Here is a 20621-nt window from a genome sequence, read left to right on the forward strand (position 1 = left end):
ATGATGTTTTGTTGGCTCAGATGGAAAGATAGATTTCGGGTGCGGGGATTGAGGCTCAGTCCTGCAGAGATCTCAAGGGGCAAGGTACGCAATTGTTTTTGGCACTTAAAATTGAATTTGATGGAGGGATTAGAAAGGTGACAAGTTGAAGAGGGAAAGAGCAACCATGGATCCTCTCCAAATAGCTAAAAAAATCAAGAAACTAAAGCAAACCTCAAGTAGAGCACTGCAATTTCAATGGATTCTACTTACACTCTTGTTTGTTTAGTTAAGAAGAAAAAAGATAGAGAATGGCATACATAACACATCAAAAAATTCACAATTACAAAAGAAAGCACTGTACCAAGACAAATTGCCACATGGATCCGAAAAAGTGCTGCAAACTCTGGTCTCAATTCCTTAGCCAAAATGTTGATATGAGTGTACAATGAAGCTCAAGGCTTTCTCAAAAGTCCAACCTTCTACCAAAATCCAACACCTAAACTATGAAATTCATAAAATATATACATTTTCTCATCCTTGTACTAAGGGATTGAGCTCAACCATTTTCTTCAAAATAGAATCAGTTACATTAAACTTGGGCCGAATTTCTGAAAATAGGTGTTGAAGATGAACTCGTATCTCCTAAACCGTAGCACCTGTTACAAAACTGAAAGAGGTTTTTGTAGATGAGGTCATGTTGGAGAAAAATTTCTCTCAAATTTTGGAAATTCATTTCGAGTTGCTTGCAATATGTTCCACAAAATCATCTCCAAAACAGAAAATCATAAAAAATTTAAATCTGTGAAAATGAGCCGTAAATATCTAGTCACATTTCCCAATTCATGACATCTGTGAATAAACTGAAAGAGGTTTTTGTTATATGGCTTGTGGTTAACAAAAATCACCTTGGGGTTTGCAAAATTTCTTTCCATCTATTGGAAAATGGCCCCGCACTAAAATGACTAAAACAGTAAAAAATATGAAAATTTTGCTTTGTTTTAATATAAGCTCCAAATATCACTATATATCTCCCACATAGTAGCACCTGTGCATAAACTGAAGGAGGTTTTTTTTATTTGTTATGTGATAAAAAAAACCTCTTTCACATTTTAAAAATTCCTTACCATTATTTCAAAAACTGATTTTGTACTAAACTTGTCATTGTGTGCAGCAACTGACCTCAAAACATGCATAACCAAGAATCACTCGTTCATTTCGATCATATCTTCTAATCTAGAAACCGGTTATGGAAGCGTGATATACCGTTGGAAATATTTTTCTGAGATTCTTCTGATGGACATGCTTGTGACATGTTTTGTGTTGAACATCATGTGCAAAACATCTAACAAAACCAGACATAGTAAGAGCTCATGTTGATCTCTGGTGAGAGGCTGCAAAGACTGGAACTAACACGGTTATTAAAGCGGGATACCCCTTTTCTTTTGGATTCTACTACACAAGAGTCATTCAAGTGCCTCAAGATTCTACTTGTTTCTACTCTGTTATTGTGTCCTCCTGATTATTATCGTGACTACACTCTGTATTTAGCCGCTGTCGATACCACTATTAGCATGGTTCTAGTTCAAGATGATGACGATGACACTAAGCATGTCGTTTACTATCTCAGCCGCAATTTATTAGATATGGAAACTCAATATGCCTATGTTGAGAGGTTGGCATTGGCCGCCGTTTGTGCCATCCAACACTTCCGCCATTATATCTTATTGTGCACTACGACGGTGGTTTCTGATTGTAACCCAATGAAGTACATGGGTGATCTATGATCCTAATGGTGGTTTCTTTTGCTGCATGGGTGATCTACGATCCTCACAGTGAGTTAGTAGACCTTCAAGGTGTTTGTCTAGGTTGTACCACCACTACAACAAAACTAGCGATTTGCGCCAGATTTAGCGCCAGATTTTAGTGCTTTTTTTTTGTAATTGTGATGAGCAACTTGGCGCTAAATCTGGCTCTATTGTACAATTTTTAAAGCGTTTTTTTTTGCACCTGATTTTGCATCCTTTTTCACGCTAGATTTTGCATCATTTTTTACACCAAACTATGCATCATTTTTTGCGTCAAATTTTGAACCAAGATTTGCATCTTATTTTATGACAGGTTTTGCTTCTAGTTTTGTGTCATTTTTTGCATCTATTTTTCATTCTCTTTTGCTTCCTATTTTGTGTCATTCTTTGCTTCCATTTTTGCACCATCATTTGCATCAAGTTTACACTGTATTTTGAATCCAATTTAACGTCTTTTTATGCATCCATTTTGTGTCAGTTTTTGCATCTAGTCTTACGCCAGGTTTTGTATCTAGTCTTACACTAGTTTTTGCTTCTATTTTTGCACCAGATTTGGTGCCTATCTTTGCACCATGTGTTGAATTGATTTAGCACCAAATTTTGCATCCATTTTTGTGCCCATTTTTGCATCTTTTTTTGGACCATTTTTTACATCCACATTTACATTTGATTTGTCTCCATTTTTCCCATCTCATTTTGCACCATATTTTGCGTCATTTGTTTCATCCAATTTTGCATCATTTTTAACACCATCTCTTGCATCTAATGTTACATCATTTTGAGCATCGAAATTTGCATTTATATTTGCATCTTATGTTGAGTCATGTGTTGTGTCCACCTTTGCATCTTATTTTGTGTCTAATGGTACATTCAATTTAGAGCCATTTTTTACGTCTACTTTTGTATTTGTTTTTGCACCAAGTTTTGCATCCAATTTTAAGCTATTTTATGCCCCTTTTTGCACCATTTTTTTGTGTCTACTTGTGTCCAATGTTGCACCATTATTTACACCGACTTTTTCATCCAATTTTGCATTTTTTTGGTGTCTAGTTTTACATCGTTTTCACCATCCAAATTTGCATCTTTTTTTGCCTCATTTTGTGTCCACATTTGCATATAATTTTGTGTCTGAGTTCGAGCCTAAATTTGCATGTGATTAGGAATCATTTTTTACATCCAATATGGCATCCTTGGTTTCACCTTTTTTCAGCCCCATTTTGCATCTTGTTTTATGTCTTTTCTTACATCTTTTTTTTTCCTTTTTTGCACCCAAGTTTGCATCCCAAATTTACACCATTATTTGCATCATCATTTGGCATATTAATTTGTAACGTTTTTTGTTTCTTTTTAACGCTCAACTTTGCATCTTATTTTACATCTAGTTGTTGTCTTTTTTTGCATCTAATTTGGTGCCCATTTATGTGTCCTTGTTTTTGCCCAATTTGATATCCTTTTGTATGCCATGTTTTGTTCCCTTCTTTGTGTCAACTATTGCACAATTTTTCACTTCTAATTTAAAACACTTTGTATGTCAATTGTTTGCATTTTGTATTAATTCCTAGTTTAACATCCAATTTTACTTTCAATTTTGCACCCATGGTTACATCCGCATTTGACTTCTTATATAGAGTATATTTTTCTTTACATATATGACCCCCTTTATAGATTCATAGTGAAATATATGATAGTTTCTAAATATCATTAAAGCAGATATCACAATTCAAAATCATTTGTAGAGAAATTTAAGAGAAATTGACAACATCCATCGAAAAAAATAACAATGTGTCATTAACAATTTTCAAAACATGTATAAAATAGCAACATAATACTAATAAAATCAGTGTTATTTTTAATCAAAACAACTAAAATTCAAATATGATTAACAAATCAAAATATTTCATGAATATCGTTATTCTATGATAAATTAACAACATACATAAATCAAACTCATCGTATGATAATAAAATCAAAATGTCTCATTGATCTAGGGTAAATTCACAACACCCATCTAAACATAACAATGTCATTCTACACAATAATTTCTTCATAAAAAACAATGCATGTGCATGCCTAGCTACCACCACCAAGATCATCCTCATGATCATCTTGACCATCCTCATTACTCTGATCCACATCATCACCAACACCGCAACTATCATCATCATCTCCTCCTTCACCACCATCATCCTCATCCTCATCCTCATCATCTCCTGATATATGTTGAACATAATTTGGATCATCGTCTTGGCAATCATTACCTATAGCATTCTGACAAAAAAAATCAATATTAAATGTTAGTATTAATTACATAACACAAAGCATGTTTTTGTTATACAATGTTAACCATAAAATGAGGTAAGATATAATATCTAATAGTACTAAAAAATAAAATGAAAATATGGTTTAAAAGTATATTGGAAATCCAACTAAGATTACATACCATAGAGTCCATCCAAACAACAAATTCAACCCATCTCTTTTGCTGCAGCACCTCCTTTTCCAAATGATTTGGAGGTCTTCAGGGTAAAAATATATATCCCATGGTTTATATTTGGCTTTAAAAAACAGTAGAAAAAAAAATTTTGACAACACAGGAGCAAGATGAAAAAGGAATTGCATGTCTAAACATTTTGAAGTCTCAAAAAGCATTCATCAACATAGAGAAGACTACAACACTACTCTTCACTTCCAAGTTTTCAACTAATGGATTTAACTGACCAGCAATGTTTTTTTCATGAACCATGCTCAAATGCTCAAGATGAGGTAATGAATGGATGATATGCGCCTATCTGTGAATTGCAACCACATGCATACATGTAAGTGCAAATTTGTAAATCTCATACCCAGATTTACCCATCATCAAGCACACAACTTTTGCGGGATCCATTTGACATATCTTATGTTTAAGAAGGAATAACATCCTTGAAGAGACTCATGGCTTTTCTTAGGGAAGGATCTTTGCATGCAGAATCTAGATTAACTTTGAACATTTCAATCAAACTAAGGTAAATGAAAGGCAAAAATCCATCGGTCAAACCTCACAGGTTAAAAGCACCCGCTGAGTTTCACACAAATGAGAAAGCCTAAGGGAAAAGATTTGAGACATGCATGCTACATGATTTCATGTAGGATAAGTACCTAAGCTTAAGGAAAAAGATTTGAGACATGCAAATGTATGATGTACAAGATTCAGATAAAGAGAAAGAAGCTCCTTCATGCCATATTCTCACTGACAGTGAATCTCAGATTAGGTACTTATCAAGCATGAAATCATGTTGCATGCCAAGCATGAAATCATGAAGCACACATCATGATAAGATTATCTGACTCCAACTACTGCATCAAGATGAAAAATTCAGCACTCTAGATAGTCACATAAGAATTAAAAAACATTCAAAAGATATGAATGCATATTAGCCACTATAGAGGACCAAAACATAAACTTACGCCATAAACAGTGTGGCTGAACCTTTCCTTGCTTTTGCTTCAACAACTTCAGTCCATCCTGTGTGCGCTTTGTCAAGGCTTTAATGTCCTCCTCAGACAATACAGAGTTTGGCTTTGGTGTTGCCTAAAAAAATTTATCAAAACAAAAAAGTGTTAGTTCCCTTTTTAACTGTATTGAAGGGTAGGTAATTATGATCTCATTTTATCTTTGATAAATTAATCTTCTAATATCCAAGAGTAAAGAACAAACTCAAGATGAGGATCCAACAAAGTCATATACCTGTGAAAAAAGTGGAAGAATTGTAACACTCGCATGTCCACCTACAACAGGAACATCAACTTCTGCAGACAGCATAGGATGACATCAACAACAAACATAAAACTGAGAATTGTATCTAATGTTAAAGAAAGCATGATGTTGGTAAGATCCTGCAACATATCATGTATTGGGTCTATCCCAGATGGTTGTGTGCAAAGACTGTTATCCTTCCCACCCGGGTTCAATTCCCTCAAGTGACATCTTGAGCTGACTGTATTTCTGATGGCCTTGAGCCCTATGATACCATCCTTGAAATGAGGAGAAGTGCCTGGCATGTTTGCCCAGGATGCATATTTCATGATTAAATTATAAAAAATAAAAATATTTTACAGAATACTAAATATTTGAGAGTAGCTAAGCATAACAAGCCAGAATTTTAAATACCTTCAACAGGAACTCCTGCTTTTGAAGCATAGAACGTCTTTGCGCGGACAACATCAAGAGTAGTAACACCAAAGAGTTTCTTTTCATTATAGGTCCCTGCCTTCTTAAAAACCTCAGCAGCTATTGGTACAGTAGAATTTACAGGATTGCTAATGATATTTACAATTGCCTGCCATGGATATCAAGTCCTTAGCAATGCCATAAAAACCAATTCTAGATGATTTCTTGAATCCAAATATACCATTCCTGATAGAAGGAAAACATTATCCAGTACACTCTCCCCCCTCTCCATATCTCTATCTATATAATATGTAACAATATACTATACATACTGTACACACACACCAGTACATGAACAAAACAAATAATTGTGAAACATACTTCTTTATCTATTAACTTGCCACACTAATGGTAGTACATACTGATTCTATGTAATATATAATGTTATAGAGGATACCTCGTGATCAAGTGGATTTGTGCACAGTTAAATAGAAGACCAAGGATATTTTTTATATTGATATTCATATGCCAATTTTCTCAAAAGTCCAAAAGCTAAGTTACTAACTACAAGAGGAGAAACAAGAATAATAGGGCTTTAACAGTGGCTGCAAACTTGCATTGGACTACACAGCTAATTACTCTTAAGTTCATTTCAATTAGTATTTCCTTCTTATGGGCAAAAGTTAGCTGCAATTTGTCTAAATAAAGAGTCAATAATGAGTCAATCACCTATTCGTTTGACTCAAAGAAGTCTTCAACCTTCGTTAACCTCTCCAGTAGAATTGATTATATACAAGAACAGTATGTAAATCTAGATCAACAACTTGCTTAAAGATTCTTGCAAATATGTATTTGTATATATTGCCATCTCTATAGATCTCAAACATACAAAGCCTTCGATAAAGCAACTTACAATGAACGTCATGCTTATTCCTATGAAATAGTCAATAAGAAAATTGCATGAAAACAAAAACTTCAAAGAAGATCATAAATCATGACAACTTACCTCTGGGCAGTATTTTGCAATTGCAGAGCAAAGAGATTTAACAATCCCTGCATTGATATTGAAGAGATCATCACGGGTCATGCTAGGTTTTCGAGGCACACCAGCAGGAATGATCACAACATCTGCATTCTCCAATGCCGTGCCAAGTTGTTCCTCTCCCATATATCCTGCAACCTGCACCCAGGTCACACTGCTGTGAATTACTGACAAGGTCGTGACACAAGCATGATAAAATCAATATGGCAGTACCAAATTAAATGATAAATATGTAGACCAAGCCTAAGCCTGGTATAAGGCCTGGTTCCTTTAAAAAAATAGGCGCTTACCAAAATAAATAAATTATCTGACCATGGACAATATCAGAAACGTAAAATCAAAGAACTAATAACAGGTAAAACACTAACGAAAAGTAGATCCTACCAAGTGGGTCGTCGTACGATCGATCCCAATGGAGATCCCTTGAAACTAAAATCAAAACATCTCTATCGTTCGCAGAGAGAACAGATCCAGCATACAGAGAACGAAAAAAACACGGTAGGAAAAATATATATCCCATGGTTTATATTTGGCCTTAAAAAACAGTAGAAAAAAAAAATTTGAGAACACATGAGCAAGATGAAAAAGGAATTGCATGTCTAAACATTTTGAAGTCTCAAAAAGCATTCATCAACATAGAGAAGACTACAACACTACTCTTCACTTCCAAGTTTTCAACTAATGGATTTAACTGACCAGCAATGTTTTTTGCATGAACCATGCTCAAATGCTCAAGATGAGGTAATGAATGGATGCTATGCGCCTATTTGTGAATTGCAACCACAGGCATACATGTAAGTGCAAATTTGTAAATCTCATACCCAGATTTACCCATCATCAAGCACACAACTTTTGCAGGATCCATTTGACATATCTTATGTTTAAGAAGGAATAGCATCCTTGAAGAGACTCATGGCTTTTCTTAGGGAAGGATCTTTGCATGCAGAATCTAGATTAATTTTGAACATTTCAATCAAACTAAGGTAAATGAAAGGCAACAATCCATCGGTCAAACCTCACAGGTTAAAAGCACCCGCTGAGTTTCACACAAATGAGAAAGCCTAAGGGAAAAGATTTGAGACATGCACGCTACATGATTTAATGTAGGATAAGTACCAAAGCTTAAGGAAAAATATTTGAGACATGCAAATGTATGAAGTACAAGATTCAGATAAAGAGAAAGAAGCTCCTTCATGCCATATTCTCACTGACAGTGAATCTCAGATTAGGTACTTATCAAGCATGAAATCATGTTGCATGCCAAGCATGAAATCATGAAGAACAAACCATGATAAGATTATCTGACTCCAACTACTGCATCAAGATGAAAAATTCAGCACTCTAGACAGTCACATAAGAATAAAAAAACATTCAAAAGATATGAATGCATATTAGCCACTATAGAGGACCAAAACATAAACTTACGCCATAGACAGTGTGGCTGAACCTTTCCCTGCTTTTGCTTCAACAACTTCAGTTCCTCCATCCTGTGTGCGCTTTGTCAAGGCTTTAATGTCCTCCTCAGACAATACAGAGTTTGGCTTTGGTGTTGCCTAAAAAAAATTATCAAAACAAAAAAGTGTTAGTTCCCTTTTTAACTGTATTGAAGGGTAGGTAATTATGATCTCATTTTATCTTTGATAAATTAATCTTCTAATATCCAAGAGTAAAGAACAAACTCAAGATGAGGATCCAACAAAGTCATATACATGTGAAAAAAGTGGAAGAATTGTAACACCCGCATGTCCACCTACAACAGGAACATCAACTTCTGCAGACAGCATAGGATGACATCAACAACAAACATAAAACTGAGAATTGTATCTAATGTTAAAAAAAGCATGATGTTGGTAAGATCCTGCAGCATATCATGTATTGGGTCTAGCCCAGATGGTTGTGTGCAAAGACTGTTATCCTTCCCACCCGGGTTCAATTCCCTCAAGTGACATCTTGAGCTGACTATATTTCTGATGGCCTTGAGCCCTATGATACCATCCTTGAAATGAGGAGAAGTGCCTGGCATGTTTGCCCAGGATGCATATTTCATGATTAAATTATAAAAAATAAAAATATTTTACAGAATACTAAATATTTGAGAGTAGCTAAGCATAACAAGCCAGAATTTTAAATACCTTCAACAGGAACTCCTGCTTTTGAAGCATAGAACGTCTTTGCGCGGACAACATCAAGAGTAGTAACACCAAAGAGTTTCTTTTCATTATAGGTCCCTGCCTTCTTAAAAACCTCAGCAGCTATTGGTACAGTAGAATTTACAGGATTGCTTATGATATTTACAATTGCCTGCCATGGATATCAAGTCCGCAGCAATGCCATAAAAACCAATTCTAGATGATTTCTTGAATCCAAATATACCATTCCTGATAGAAGGAAAACATTATCCAGTACACTCTCCCCCCTCTCCATATCTCTATCTATATAATATGTAACAATATACTAGCCTTGGACTCACCAACATCCCTTCAGATTAAGGGGGGGAATGTTGACACCTAATCATGGGGATTTGGGTGAGCAGTTGTAAATAGTGTAAATAATAAGTAATGGAAAAGGAAGAGCCATCAGGAGATGAATCCCAAGAGTCACTCCCTCATGTATATAACTATGAGCAATCTAAGTGAATAAACAGATCTCATTTTGAGGAGTTACTCCTGGCCTGACAATTACATTTACAAGTGATTTGCAAATTTGAGAGAGATTTTCCCAAGTGAGGATTGAGAGAATCAAAGGCTGAAGAGAAGGAAAAGTTTGCAGCTGAAAATTTCAAGGAAGAAAACTCAGTGGAGGTTGAGACCATACGAGTTGTTGAGCATTAGAATTTGTAGAGGGTCGAGATCTATCTCTAGGAGAGTCACACAAGCTGAGGACATGCACACAGAGGCTGCACAGTGCACGTGTGATGGCTAAGATAAATTTGGCTTGCTCAGGGTCTGCACACATGACAACTAGGAGAGAGGGATGCCGCATGGGTGCAGATCCAGAGTTTTCAGGGAGCCAAATTTCCAGGTTCCATTTGCTGTAAAAAAATTGTATTTCTCTATGAGCCATTTTCCTTGTAACAGAGCTCTTGTTTGTTGTGAGAAATAAAAGTGATAGATAAATTGTAGGTTTTATAATTTCTTTTGTGTGATTGATTTTCTACTTGTGTTTCTGCTATCAATTTTTGGTGTACCAGTGTATTTTCATTCAGCGTTTTCAGCAAATTATTTACTGGTTTAAATAAATCTCTGAGTCGTAAAAATTGCTTGGGATATAAATCATATATGTTAATCAAAATTTTTACTAGAGAATGAGTGTCACAACAGTGAAGGTACACCTTCATTATTTGTTTTAATGTTATATGAACAAAAAAATGGAATTAAGCCCGTGGTCCCCAGGGTGCAGAAGAATTTCCAACCAAGCAATTTTTTGCATGAAAATGAATGTCCCCAGGGTGCAGAAGAATTTCCAACCAAGCAATTTTTTGCATGAAAATGGATGTGTGAATGTAATCAATAGCCTCAATGTAGCAAAGGAGATCAGAGTCACAGGCAGGGAGAGTGGAATTTCAGATAGGAGATACAGCCCACAAGAGTGTGAAGACAGATGGCAATGAAAATAGAATGGGTACATAGAGAACCCCAGTTTGCATCTGCTAAGTGAAATCCTTTGAGAGTAGTAGTCTAGATTCTTGTCAATTAAAGTGAAATTCTTTGGGAACGGTAGTCTAGTTCAGAGGCTGCGGATCTGGATTTTTTTCCCTTTCTTCACAATGGAAGGTTCTTCAGCACAGAGTGAGAGTTGGTACATGTCGAAGTTGGTGAAACAGGTCGAGTGCTACGGTGAGACAGTGGAGTACATTGGATAAGGTTCCTAATGCATGAACCATAGTTTCCCATGGGCTGACTCCATTGAAGAAAAGAGAGACAATGAGGAATGATGCTCTTTACAGGATCTGGTAGATCATATACAAGTAGAGAATCATGGAGCTAATAGGGTTCGATAATTGATACCACTATTAGGGATACACTAGATTTGGATGCCTTTCATTAAGCTTAAAACCATATTTAATACAATAGATGCATGACTTTTGGTTTCAATTGCCAAGAGGTTTTCCTATCTTCTCACATTTCTATCTGTTCATATTCCTAATTTACAATGGAAAAATTCCCGTAGGATTACATGTCTGAGATTATTGGACTGATGTCCAACATTTTTGGATGGATTTCTTTCAGAATTAAAGCACATTGTGAAGATGTTGCTACGTAGAAACTACATCTATTTCATGAAGCATGTTAGTATTTCCTTTGTTTACAAATTTTGTTAACCCTTAAATTACAATTTCATGTTTTTTTTGTAATATTTCCACCTCTTGTATATCCTATTATATATATTTTCATCTTTTATTAGTGTTAATATTCCTTCTATACACTCAGTTCTGGTGAGTTGCCAACAATGTACTGAATTGTAGATTCCTAGCTACATTTAAGTTTACTGCGTTTACACCCTAGAAGTACTTTACAGTTAATGTTTTTATTTATTTCTTTTTTAGGTTCTTTGCATAGTTGATGAATTGACATAAATTTTATCTTTGGACTTGGATAGTTTGATGGTTTCAGTGTCTGGATAAATTATGGGTTTTGCTTTCAGAACTTCGGCACATTGTGAAGATTCCGTACTTGAACCTTATTTCATTCATTTCATTAAGCATGTTATTATTTCCTTCATCAGATGGTGAGTGTAAAGAACATGGTCAAACACAGATCGTTGAGTCATGACTCATATAGTAAGGCCTATCCTTGTTCTAGACTCTAGCATGTCTTTAACATGATGAGACGGTTGCAGCTGATACCAAGTTTTTCTTTTGACAATCTTTATCCATTTGTATGCTTTGAAATGCTTCCTCCGTAAAAATTTACCAAGATCTGCTGTGGTTAGGGATTGAAAACAAGCTTCAATCCAAATGAGGAAATGACCTGGAAATGTGCAAATTTCTGATGATGTGGGTTATAGACCACCTGGAAAATTTTATTTAGTTCATGTTCTTACATGTTTTGGAGTGCTTGTAGCAACCTACTAGTTTAGTAACATTGAGGGATTTGTCTGCTGAATTATGCAGGGGAACAAGCGTACACCAGACAAATTTGTTGGGAGGGAGGCATATGTAACGTCTCATTGCCTGAATGGATGGTAAGTTGAAATGCTGTTTTACGTCCAATATTCAAGGGTTCGTAACCAAAAAATCCTAAATTAAAATGCTGCATCTAGGTACTTACTTCGAGTACTCGATACCGGTGAAAGTGTCCGCCTTCAGTACCGCTCACTCCAGAAATTAATGCCTCAGCACAATGGAGTCACTGGAGACCATCTTCAGTCACAACAGTTGATAACAAATAACAGCTGAGGAAGTGAAAGCTCAAAGTAGTGTTGAGGATTGGGTTGACGTATTTTCCATGGATGAGGTGGGAAGGTTCTCCTAATTTTAGCAATATCGAGCCTTGTTAATTGTATATACAAGGTGATGTGCCTGGCTTGCTTAGTTCCAGTTTTAGGCACTGTCACGTTTTCTGTGCAGTGCGATCAATCTTCTTGACCAAGTTGGGAAAATGCCAATCAGGGCAAAGCCTTTTTATAATATTTAGAAGTCTGGACTAGTTAATTGATCGGAACATCTTTGCAAGATGTCATGGAGCAACAGGACATTTGGGTGGATGTGTGTGGTTGGAATCATTGTCATGATTACTTTCTGCCAGTCCTGCCTGTTCTTGGCTTTCTAGTGAGAACGAGGACTGGACACTCTGACAGCTTTGAGGATTGTTTGGTCACCAGTTAGGGCCAAAAATCGGGCAAATGCAGAGGCTGACCAGGTTTTTAGGCCGGTTCAGACCTGCCAGCTAGCTAACCAGCAGGTTTGACCAGTTACCGGTTTTTCTGAGCGGTTTTTAAAACTATGACTATACATACTGTACACACACACCAGTACATGAACAAAACAAATAATTGTGAAACATACTTCTTTATCTATTAACTTGCCACACTAATGGTAGTACATACTGATTGTATGTAATATATAATGTTATAGAGGATACCTCGTGATCAAGTGGATTTGTGCACAGTTAAATAGAAGACCAAGGATATTTTTTATATTGATATTCATATGCCAATTTTCTCAAAAGTCCAAAAGCTAAGTTACTAACTACAAGAGGAGAAACAAGAATAACAGGGCTTTAACAGTGGCTGCAAACTTGCATTGGACTACACAGCTAATTACTCTTAAGTTCATTTCAATTAGTATTTCCTTCTTATGGGCAAAAGTTAGCTGCAATTTGTCTAAATAAAGAGTCAATAATGAGTCAATCACCTATTCGTTTGACTCAAAGAAGTCTTCAATCTTCGTTAACCTCTCCAGTAGAATTGATTATATACAAGAACATTATGTAAATCTAGATCAACAACTTGCTTAAAGATTCTTGCAAATATGTATTTGTATATATTGCCATCTCTATAGATCTCAAACATACAAAGCCTTCGACAAAGCAACTTACAATGAACGTCATGCTTATTCCTATGAAATAGTCAATAAGAAAATCGCATGAAAACAAAAACCTCAAAGAAGATCATAAATCATGACAACTTACCTCTGGGCAGTATTTTGCAATTACAGAGCAAAGAGATTTAACAATCCCTGCATTGATGTTGAAGAGATCATCACGGGTCATGCCAAGTTTTCGAGGCACACCAGCAGGAATGATCACAACATCTGCATTCTCCAATGCCATGCCAAGTTGTTCCTCTCCCATATATCCTGCAACCTGCACCCAGGTCACACTGTTGTGAATTACTGACAAGGTCGTGACACAAGCATGATAAAATCAATATGGCAGTACCAAATTAAATGATAAATATGTAGACCAAAAAATAAGAAAAGAAATTATTATCGCAAAGTTCCAAAAGAAGTAAAACTTGTTATCCTTGTTCCATGACCCAAGCAATGGTATGTCCTCCTGATAGTGAACAAGAATAGGATTATTTGTATTCTATAGTAAAATCCACCTTTTGGCTTTTACCGAGGAGATAGAGCACCAAAAGCAATGATTATGCTCGTAGGAGATTGAAGACCTATACCAACCCACGTTTCAATCAGGGTATAATCTTGTCCAATCCAAGTATACGACATTTCAATCAGGGTATAGTCTTATCCAATCCAGGTATAAAAGTGATGCTGTGATAAATAATTAGCATCTCACAAGCCACTTTAGGGAGTTTATTCAACCTTAGTTTAATTCACGCTGCGAAGACTATTTTGATTTAATCTACTCATGGATAAAGAGGCAAATCTAAACGACCCCAAAAAGGTTGGATATAGAGGCAAATCCAACATGCAGAGGGTCATCAATTCAATCCTCACAAAATAACAAATTGACAATGCAATGAGACTATTCTAACTTCTAAGTAGTCATTAGGCCAAGTATGACTTAGATCCATCAGATCAAAAAGTCCTATTAAGCAGAGGCATATGATCCAGCCGTGGATTCTGCTAAAAATATAGATGCACTTTTCATCAAAAAAATATGAACTACCTCGTCCATTGGGCTGTGGTTTAGTGGCAAGTTGTAGGGTGCTTGTCATGAGGATGACCCAGGTTCAAAACCCAGGAGGCATATTCCCATGATAATGCGGCTGCCCATGTCATTCCAAAATATGAAGTCGGGTTAACGTGATAAACACCAGTTCAATGATAATGCAGAGGTGCCGTTAATGATGACCCATGTGCTATTGAGGTTTGCACAGATGAGCCCACCTGCAAGTCATGCGTGACTTTGATGAATAGATGCAATTAAGGTGTTTCACCCACGTCAGTCAAAAGGCCTTGACCAAACAAAAACAATAATAGTGAGCCCAACCTCAATTTCAACCTTCTCCTATCAATAGCAAATACTACTACTGCTAATAATAATAATAATAAGCACAGCCCAAATTTCAATCTAGCCATAAATGTCAGGCAGATTGTAGTCAAGTAGTTAAATCATAGCACTTTCAGTGCCCTCTTAGAAGTATGTTGCGGCATTATCTCACCATCGGAGTTAACTACCATATTGAGATTCAACAGACAAGATCAGGTGCAAATCCTGCATGAAATTGGTGGAATAGAGATTCTATGTTTGTAGCATCTACAATGAGGGCAAAACCCACTATGTTAACAGAAAGACATTTGCCAACAAGAAAACAATCAAAAATAATAATAATGTAGCCCTCAATATCTGCCTCTTTTGAAATGGCCCAAAGAATGTCAGGTATAGTCAAATCCAATATTCACGGTGTACAATACAATCGTTTTAGAATGACAATGCGATGGGCGTTGCTTCAATGGATTGTTGGGCCAAATGTCACCTAGATCCATAAAATTAAAAACCCTAATCGAGTAGGTGCACATGATGCAGCCATGGATTTCCACGAAATAAATATCTAGGTGCTTTTTTTCATCAATCAAAATATGCACAAACACATTTACAAACTGACCATGAAAGTGAATTGAGTTGACCATTAACGTGAATTGGGTTGTGTTTAAGAAATTAAATCATTGCGCTTTCAGGGCTCAAACCCACGTTCAAAAGCCCCGGAAGGCATATTTCCTGCAAAAATGTGGCCAAAAGAATAAATTCCACATTCGAAGAATCCCAGAGACCTTGACAGGTTATAGCAGTGGAGTCTAAGCCTGGTATAAGGCCTGGTTCCTTTAAAAAAATAGGCGCTTACCAAAATAAATAAATTATCTGACCATGGACAATATCAGAAACGTAAAATCAAAGAACTAATAACAGGTAAAACACTAACGAAAAGTAGATCCTACCAAGTGGGTCGTCGTACGATCGATCCAAATGGAGATCCCTTGAAACTAAAATCAAAAAATCTCTATCGTTCGCAGAGAGAACAGATCCAGCATACAGAGAACGAAAAAAACGCGGTAGGAAAAGAGGAACCCACCTCAGCACGACTGTTGATGTGGCCGACATCTGCAGCCACACCTGGAGTGCCAGCGATATCATAGAGCGCCAACTTTGACACCAGAGGATTGAGTTTCATCAGAAGAGCCAATGGCTGCCCGATACCCCCAGCAGCTCCCAACACAACAACCTTGCGTGGCGGACTTCCACCACTCGAATAAAACCTTCTCGGCATAACATTAGTTTTGAAAGAAGAAGATGATGCATTCTTCAGTGCAGATCCCACCAATCGTCGCATTGCAGAACTCATTTTTGCCGCTGGTAACACTGAAAGAATGCAAGCTGAAGGCAAATGAAGAAGAAGGGGGAGATTCCAGAGTTTAAAGGCCGAATCAATGGAGATGTGTGGATACGACTTTGTTAAAAGGGATTTTAAAGCCTCACGGTACTATGCAGGGCTTTGGTTTAATCTATTTTATTGCGAAATTCTTAGTTATTGACAATCAGACAACTCGTGATAGAAATCCCTCTTTTGGGGGGACGAGGTTCGGGAATGGAACATCATGTGATCGAAATTTTCAGTTGGTCAAATGTTAATTAAGTTATTATAAAATAGAGATATTTTTTATTTTATTTTTTTAAATAAATTTATGATTACTAATATAATTTAAATATATTAATTTAATTTATATAATAATTATTATATTAATTAATATATTAATTATTATATTAATTAATTATTATTATAATATTTAATTATTATTATATAATAATAATTAATTAATTATTATATAATAATTGATTATTATTATATTAATATTATATTAATTTATATATTAGTTATTATATTAATTAATATTTGTATTATTGTATTAGCTATCTATAAATATTAATTATTTATATTTACTAATATGATTTAAATTTATTAATTAGTTAATATAATTTAAATATATTATTTAGTTAATTATTATATTAGTTAACTATAAATATTAATCATTTATAATTACCAATATGATTTAAATATATTAATTTAATTAATAATTATTATTATAATATTTAATTATTATATAATAATAATAATTAATTAATTATTATATAATAATTGATTATTATTATATTAATTTATATAATAGTTATTTCATTAATTAATGTATGAATTATTATATTAATTTATTTTAAATATTAATTATTTATAATAATTAATATGAAATAAAAATAAAATTATATAAAATTAAAGATTCTAGCCGACAGTGTGTTCTTCCTTGAAAATTTCTTCCTCATTAGTATTTATTCTGCCTTATTGCTCTTCTTTTATCATCATTCTTCAACCCTGATGATGGATCCCACTTGGGATTTGAAACGTTGGTATAAAAATGTTCATACTGTGGATTCTCTGATCACTGATTCAAAAGACACAAACCACAGATCTCTTAAATCCAAATTTAATAATATTAGGAGATTTTTATCAAACTCTGGTTAGGGGTCAGACTAGTTTACAATGTATTTAAACATTGCAAATCTCGGTGTGTTTAATAGGAAAGTGTTTTTTTTTTCAGGGGTGTTAGTTATTTATGGAATATGTCATATTGTGGATATTTTGATTGATATTGGACCATTTTAGTTGTTTGTTATGTATGTCGAATAGTCCAATCCCAAGGAATCCTCGAAAGTGGTGAATCTTTGCAGAGAATCTTTAAAAGTGGTGAATATGATGTTAGGGTGTTTTTTAAAAGGGAGTGATAATTGAGATAGCTATATATTTTAAAAGAATATGTTTTTAGGGGTTATAAGAGTGTGAAGGACCATTTTCCATTCTAGGGAAAGGGAAAGGTTTATATTTAGGGATTAGGATAGTTTTTAATTTTTATTTCAAGGTAATAAGATCATTGAGGAAAGATATTATAAAAATATAATTGTTGATGGAGATTTATAATGATAATTAAATCTTTTTATAAAGGTATAAGGTAGGGTTAAAGAATGTTGTTATAAATAGTTTACAGGATAAATAAAGAGATAGAATTGTTTGAAAGAATGGAGTTATTTCATGCGCTTAGCGCAGTAAATAACAAGGTAGTTGGGTTAATGTAGCAAGTAAGTTAGATAAACGAGTATTTTAAAATAAAATCCGGTAAGTAAGGGTATTAATCCCATAAGAGTTCAGCCTTGAGCTAATAATGACATATTTTTGTAAGATTAGAGGATTTAGATTATATTACTGCGAGAAAAAATGTGATTATAACATAGATGGATTGGTTTGGTCTATCGTTAGGGAGGTCAAAGCAATAGCACATAAACAAAATTTTCATATTGCTCGCATTCTTTCTATCCTGAGAGTCTGGGAATTTAAACCAAAAACAAGGATATACATAGACAAAATTACATAAACTAAGAGACCAAAACACATTCTGAAACAAGTAGAAGAATAGAGACGGTATAGAGAGAGTTATCATTTTTCCTAGAGTTGCACTTGAGTTGTCATTCTACAGGGTGTTAAGTATGAGCTCGAGGGTGAGAGTCATCTCCTGTGGTTGATGGAGCCTGGGTAGTAGATATAATTTGGTTGAGGTTGTCATCCATGTCATTCAGCATGTTCTCCATGTTGTTCATTCTGTCCAGGAGTTCTAACATCAAATAAGGAGCTCTTGTTAGGTGTCAACCCTGTCAGTAAGTACCCGGCCCATGAGTGTCTCAGTATGCCATTACAGGTTAATATTCTTAAGCAGAGGCCCTCGCCCTGGTGGAGTTTCTGTTATCATGAATATAATCTTGTGTTTCTCGCTCCACGTGATGATTTGGCACGTATCTTCTAGCCCAGCAAACTTGCCCTTTGATGTAAGCGATAACTCACTACATGACCTCAAGAACGAGACGTTGATAATGGTCCACGATGGCTCCGGTGGAATCCTGAGCATGGGAGGCATGCAGGGAGGGAGGAGTAGGAGAGGGGGGTTGACTCGATCTGCCCCTATGTTCTGCCTCTGTGGAGATGGTGTTGCAACATCGAACCATGACTGAGTGAGAGGTAGGGGCGGCAGAAAGTCGATTGAAAGGAGGAACAAGTCGATGGTGGGTAAAAATAAACTAGATAGAGGTTAACCTTTCTAACTGAAAGTGGGGGGGGGGGGGGGTTAAAATTGTGAGGAGGCTCAGGTGAGGAAACCTGCAACAAAAATAAAGCCAAGCATGGGGACAGAGAGACAAGATCCGAAATTCCAAATCGGAGCAAGAAGAGAGGTTGTGGAAAAGAACCAATCCTGAAGTGAGTTGCAAGGGGAGTAAAGGAGAAGACCAAACTTGATTGATAGAGATCCTTATAAAGGAGAGGCATGGATGATAACCGAAAGTGGAGATCCTAAGGGGTTGATTGCAAGTGCAAACGTCAGGGATTACATGGCGCTTGCAAGCTAGAGTCATTGATAGAGTGTTGCAGGACCCCATGACCATATGCCCTATTTTAAAGGCTTCGAGAATTGGCTGTATTTTTCTCTTAGTGATCCAACATGATATGCTTTGCTTCTTTAAATGACAGTGGTGTACTCACCTACACAAAACCATGAATGTGTGCTCGATTCGAAGAGTGTGAGATCTACGAAATGATAGTAGCCCACCTCCTTTCGTACAAATGCCTCTAATACCATAAATATCATCCTCTACTGAGAATTGTGATGGTGGTGGCAGATATTCCATGCAGGTCGCTAGGTGTGGGCATCTTGCCTCCCTCTCATATGATTACTACAGATCATGGTCAATCAGGAAAATTAATGTTGTGCACCCACCTTAGGGAACTTTGTCTTGTTCAACAATGTCCTGACATTCATGCTTCCATTGAGCAACAAAAATTTGTTCCCATAGAGATTCCATGACCTCTAAAGTGAAGTTGAGCCCTTCATTGGCAAGCATGTTTACCAACTTGTTGCCCTTTCTTAGTATGTGTTGGAAAGCAAGTGCATTGAAGTTTAGGAGTTGTTTTGTGATATTCTCTAGACTAGCCAAAAGTCTCCAACTCCTTTAGCTCGAGTAGCCCCGCCTACCACCATCTATTTGATCTCTGCAAAGAAATGTAGTAAGATCATTTCACAGACTAGGAAATTTGTTTTCCTTATGATTCACCCTCAGGACAAGAAGAAGATTGTGGCCACAAATTTCAAACATGGCTCCTCCGCACAGTAGTAGCAGATGGACAAGGTCATGGAGGAGTACAAGGACATTTTCACCTCACCTGCAGGGGTACCTCTCCATTGTTAGGTCAAGCACTCCATCGATCTGACCCCAAGCGCGTCATTCCCAATGGATCAATATATCGACGTTATGTTCTGGAGAAGAATGAGATCAAGAGGCAAATTCAGGAGTTGTTGCAGAAAGGGCACATTAGGAAAAGCTCATCACCCTATGGGAGTTTGATTGTATTGGTACATAAGAAGGATGGGACCTGGAGACTCTATATTGACTATCGGGTGCCAAACAAAATCATTGCCTATAATAGGTACCCAATCCCATGGATTGATGACCTTCTGGACCAGCTCAAGGGGGGCAAATATTCCAGCAATATTAACTTGAAGTTTGGTTAATTCTGATGTGTGGAAGACTGCCTTCAAATCCAAGGAGGGACTTTTCGAATGGTTGGTCATGCCTTTCAAGTTGACGAATGTTACTGCAACCTTCATGAAGTTGATGGATGACATCTTGTGACCCTTCACCAATGC

At 36.0% G+C, this 20621-nt stretch overlaps 2 protein-coding genes, 1 long non-coding RNA gene and 1 pseudogene across 4 annotated transcripts; 1 reads left to right on the forward strand and 3 right to left on the reverse strand.

Moving 5' to 3' along the window:
- Nucleotides 1–3776: 3776 nt before the first annotated feature.
- Nucleotides 3777–6094, reverse strand: LOC149248958 (uncharacterized). 2 transcript variants are annotated; one of them, XR_016265802.1, is made up of 2 exons: nucleotides 5938–6094; nucleotides 3777–4055 (listed from the first exon to the last, which is right to left on the reverse strand). It is a non-coding gene; the product is annotated as an uncharacterized LOC149248958 (long non-coding RNA). The 2 variants fall into 2 exon arrangements; XR_016265803.1 differs by lacking the exon at nucleotides 5938–6094 and adding an exon at nucleotides 4228–4349.
- A 722-nt stretch (nucleotides 6095–6816) lies between these two features.
- Nucleotides 6817–9403, reverse strand: LOC149248959 (malate dehydrogenase, mitochondrial-like). Its single transcript, XM_089451497.1, has 6 exons — nucleotides 9353–9403; nucleotides 9112–9280; nucleotides 8689–8750; nucleotides 8405–8532; nucleotides 6944–7133; nucleotides 6817–6831 (listed from the first exon to the last, which is right to left on the reverse strand). The coding sequence occupies exons 1-6, from the start codon at nucleotides 9401–9403 to the stop codon at nucleotides 6817–6819; spliced, it is 615 nt and encodes a 204-aa protein (XP_089307623.1).
- Nucleotides 9404–12011: 2608 nt separating this feature from the next.
- On the forward strand, nucleotides 12012–12557 carry LOC149248960 (U-box domain-containing protein 62-like). The gene is made up of 2 exons (XM_089456142.1): nucleotides 12012–12163; nucleotides 12242–12557. Exons 1-2 carry the CDS (start codon nucleotides 12087–12089, stop codon nucleotides 12375–12377), a joined length of 213 nt encoding a protein of 70 aa, XP_089312268.1. The 5' UTR covers nucleotides 12012–12086; the 3' UTR covers nucleotides 12378–12557.
- Nucleotides 12558–13484: 927 nt separating this feature from the next.
- Nucleotides 13485–16228, reverse strand: LOC149248961 (malate dehydrogenase, mitochondrial pseudogene; annotated as a pseudogene).
- Between the last annotated feature and the right edge of the window lie 4393 nt (nucleotides 16229–20621).

Source organism: Pinus tabuliformis, chromosome 7 (genome assembly GCF_031772625.1).
Source record: "Pinus tabuliformis cultivar Carrire ecotype Pingquan chromosome 7, CPIR1, whole genome shotgun sequence".
Classification (NCBI taxonomy): Eukaryota; Viridiplantae; Streptophyta; class Pinopsida; order Pinales; family Pinaceae; genus Pinus; species Pinus tabuliformis.

Excerpts from the sequence above, each read along its gene's own strand:
- LOC149248960 (XM_089456142.1), top strand. The coding sequence starts at position 12,087 with ATGCAGGGGAACAAGCGTACACCAGACAAATTTGTTGGGAGGGAGGCA. Across the intron at positions 12,164-12,241 it reads TCTCATTGCCTGAATGGATG|GTACTTACTTCGAGTACTCG; the intron begins GTAAGTTGAAAT and ends TGCTGCATCTAG.
- LOC149248959 (XM_089451497.1), bottom strand. The coding sequence starts at position 9,403 with ATGGAGAGGGGGGAGAGTGTACTGGATAATGTTTTCCTTCTATCAGGA. Across the intron at positions 9,281-9,352 it reads TTTTCCTTCTATCAGGAATG|GCAATTGTAAATATCATAAG; the intron begins GTATATTTGGAT and ends TATCCATGGCAG. Across the intron at positions 8,533-8,688 it reads TTCTTCCACTTTTTTCACAT|GCAACACCAAAGCCAAACTC; the intron begins GTATATGACTTT and ends AATTTTTTTTAG.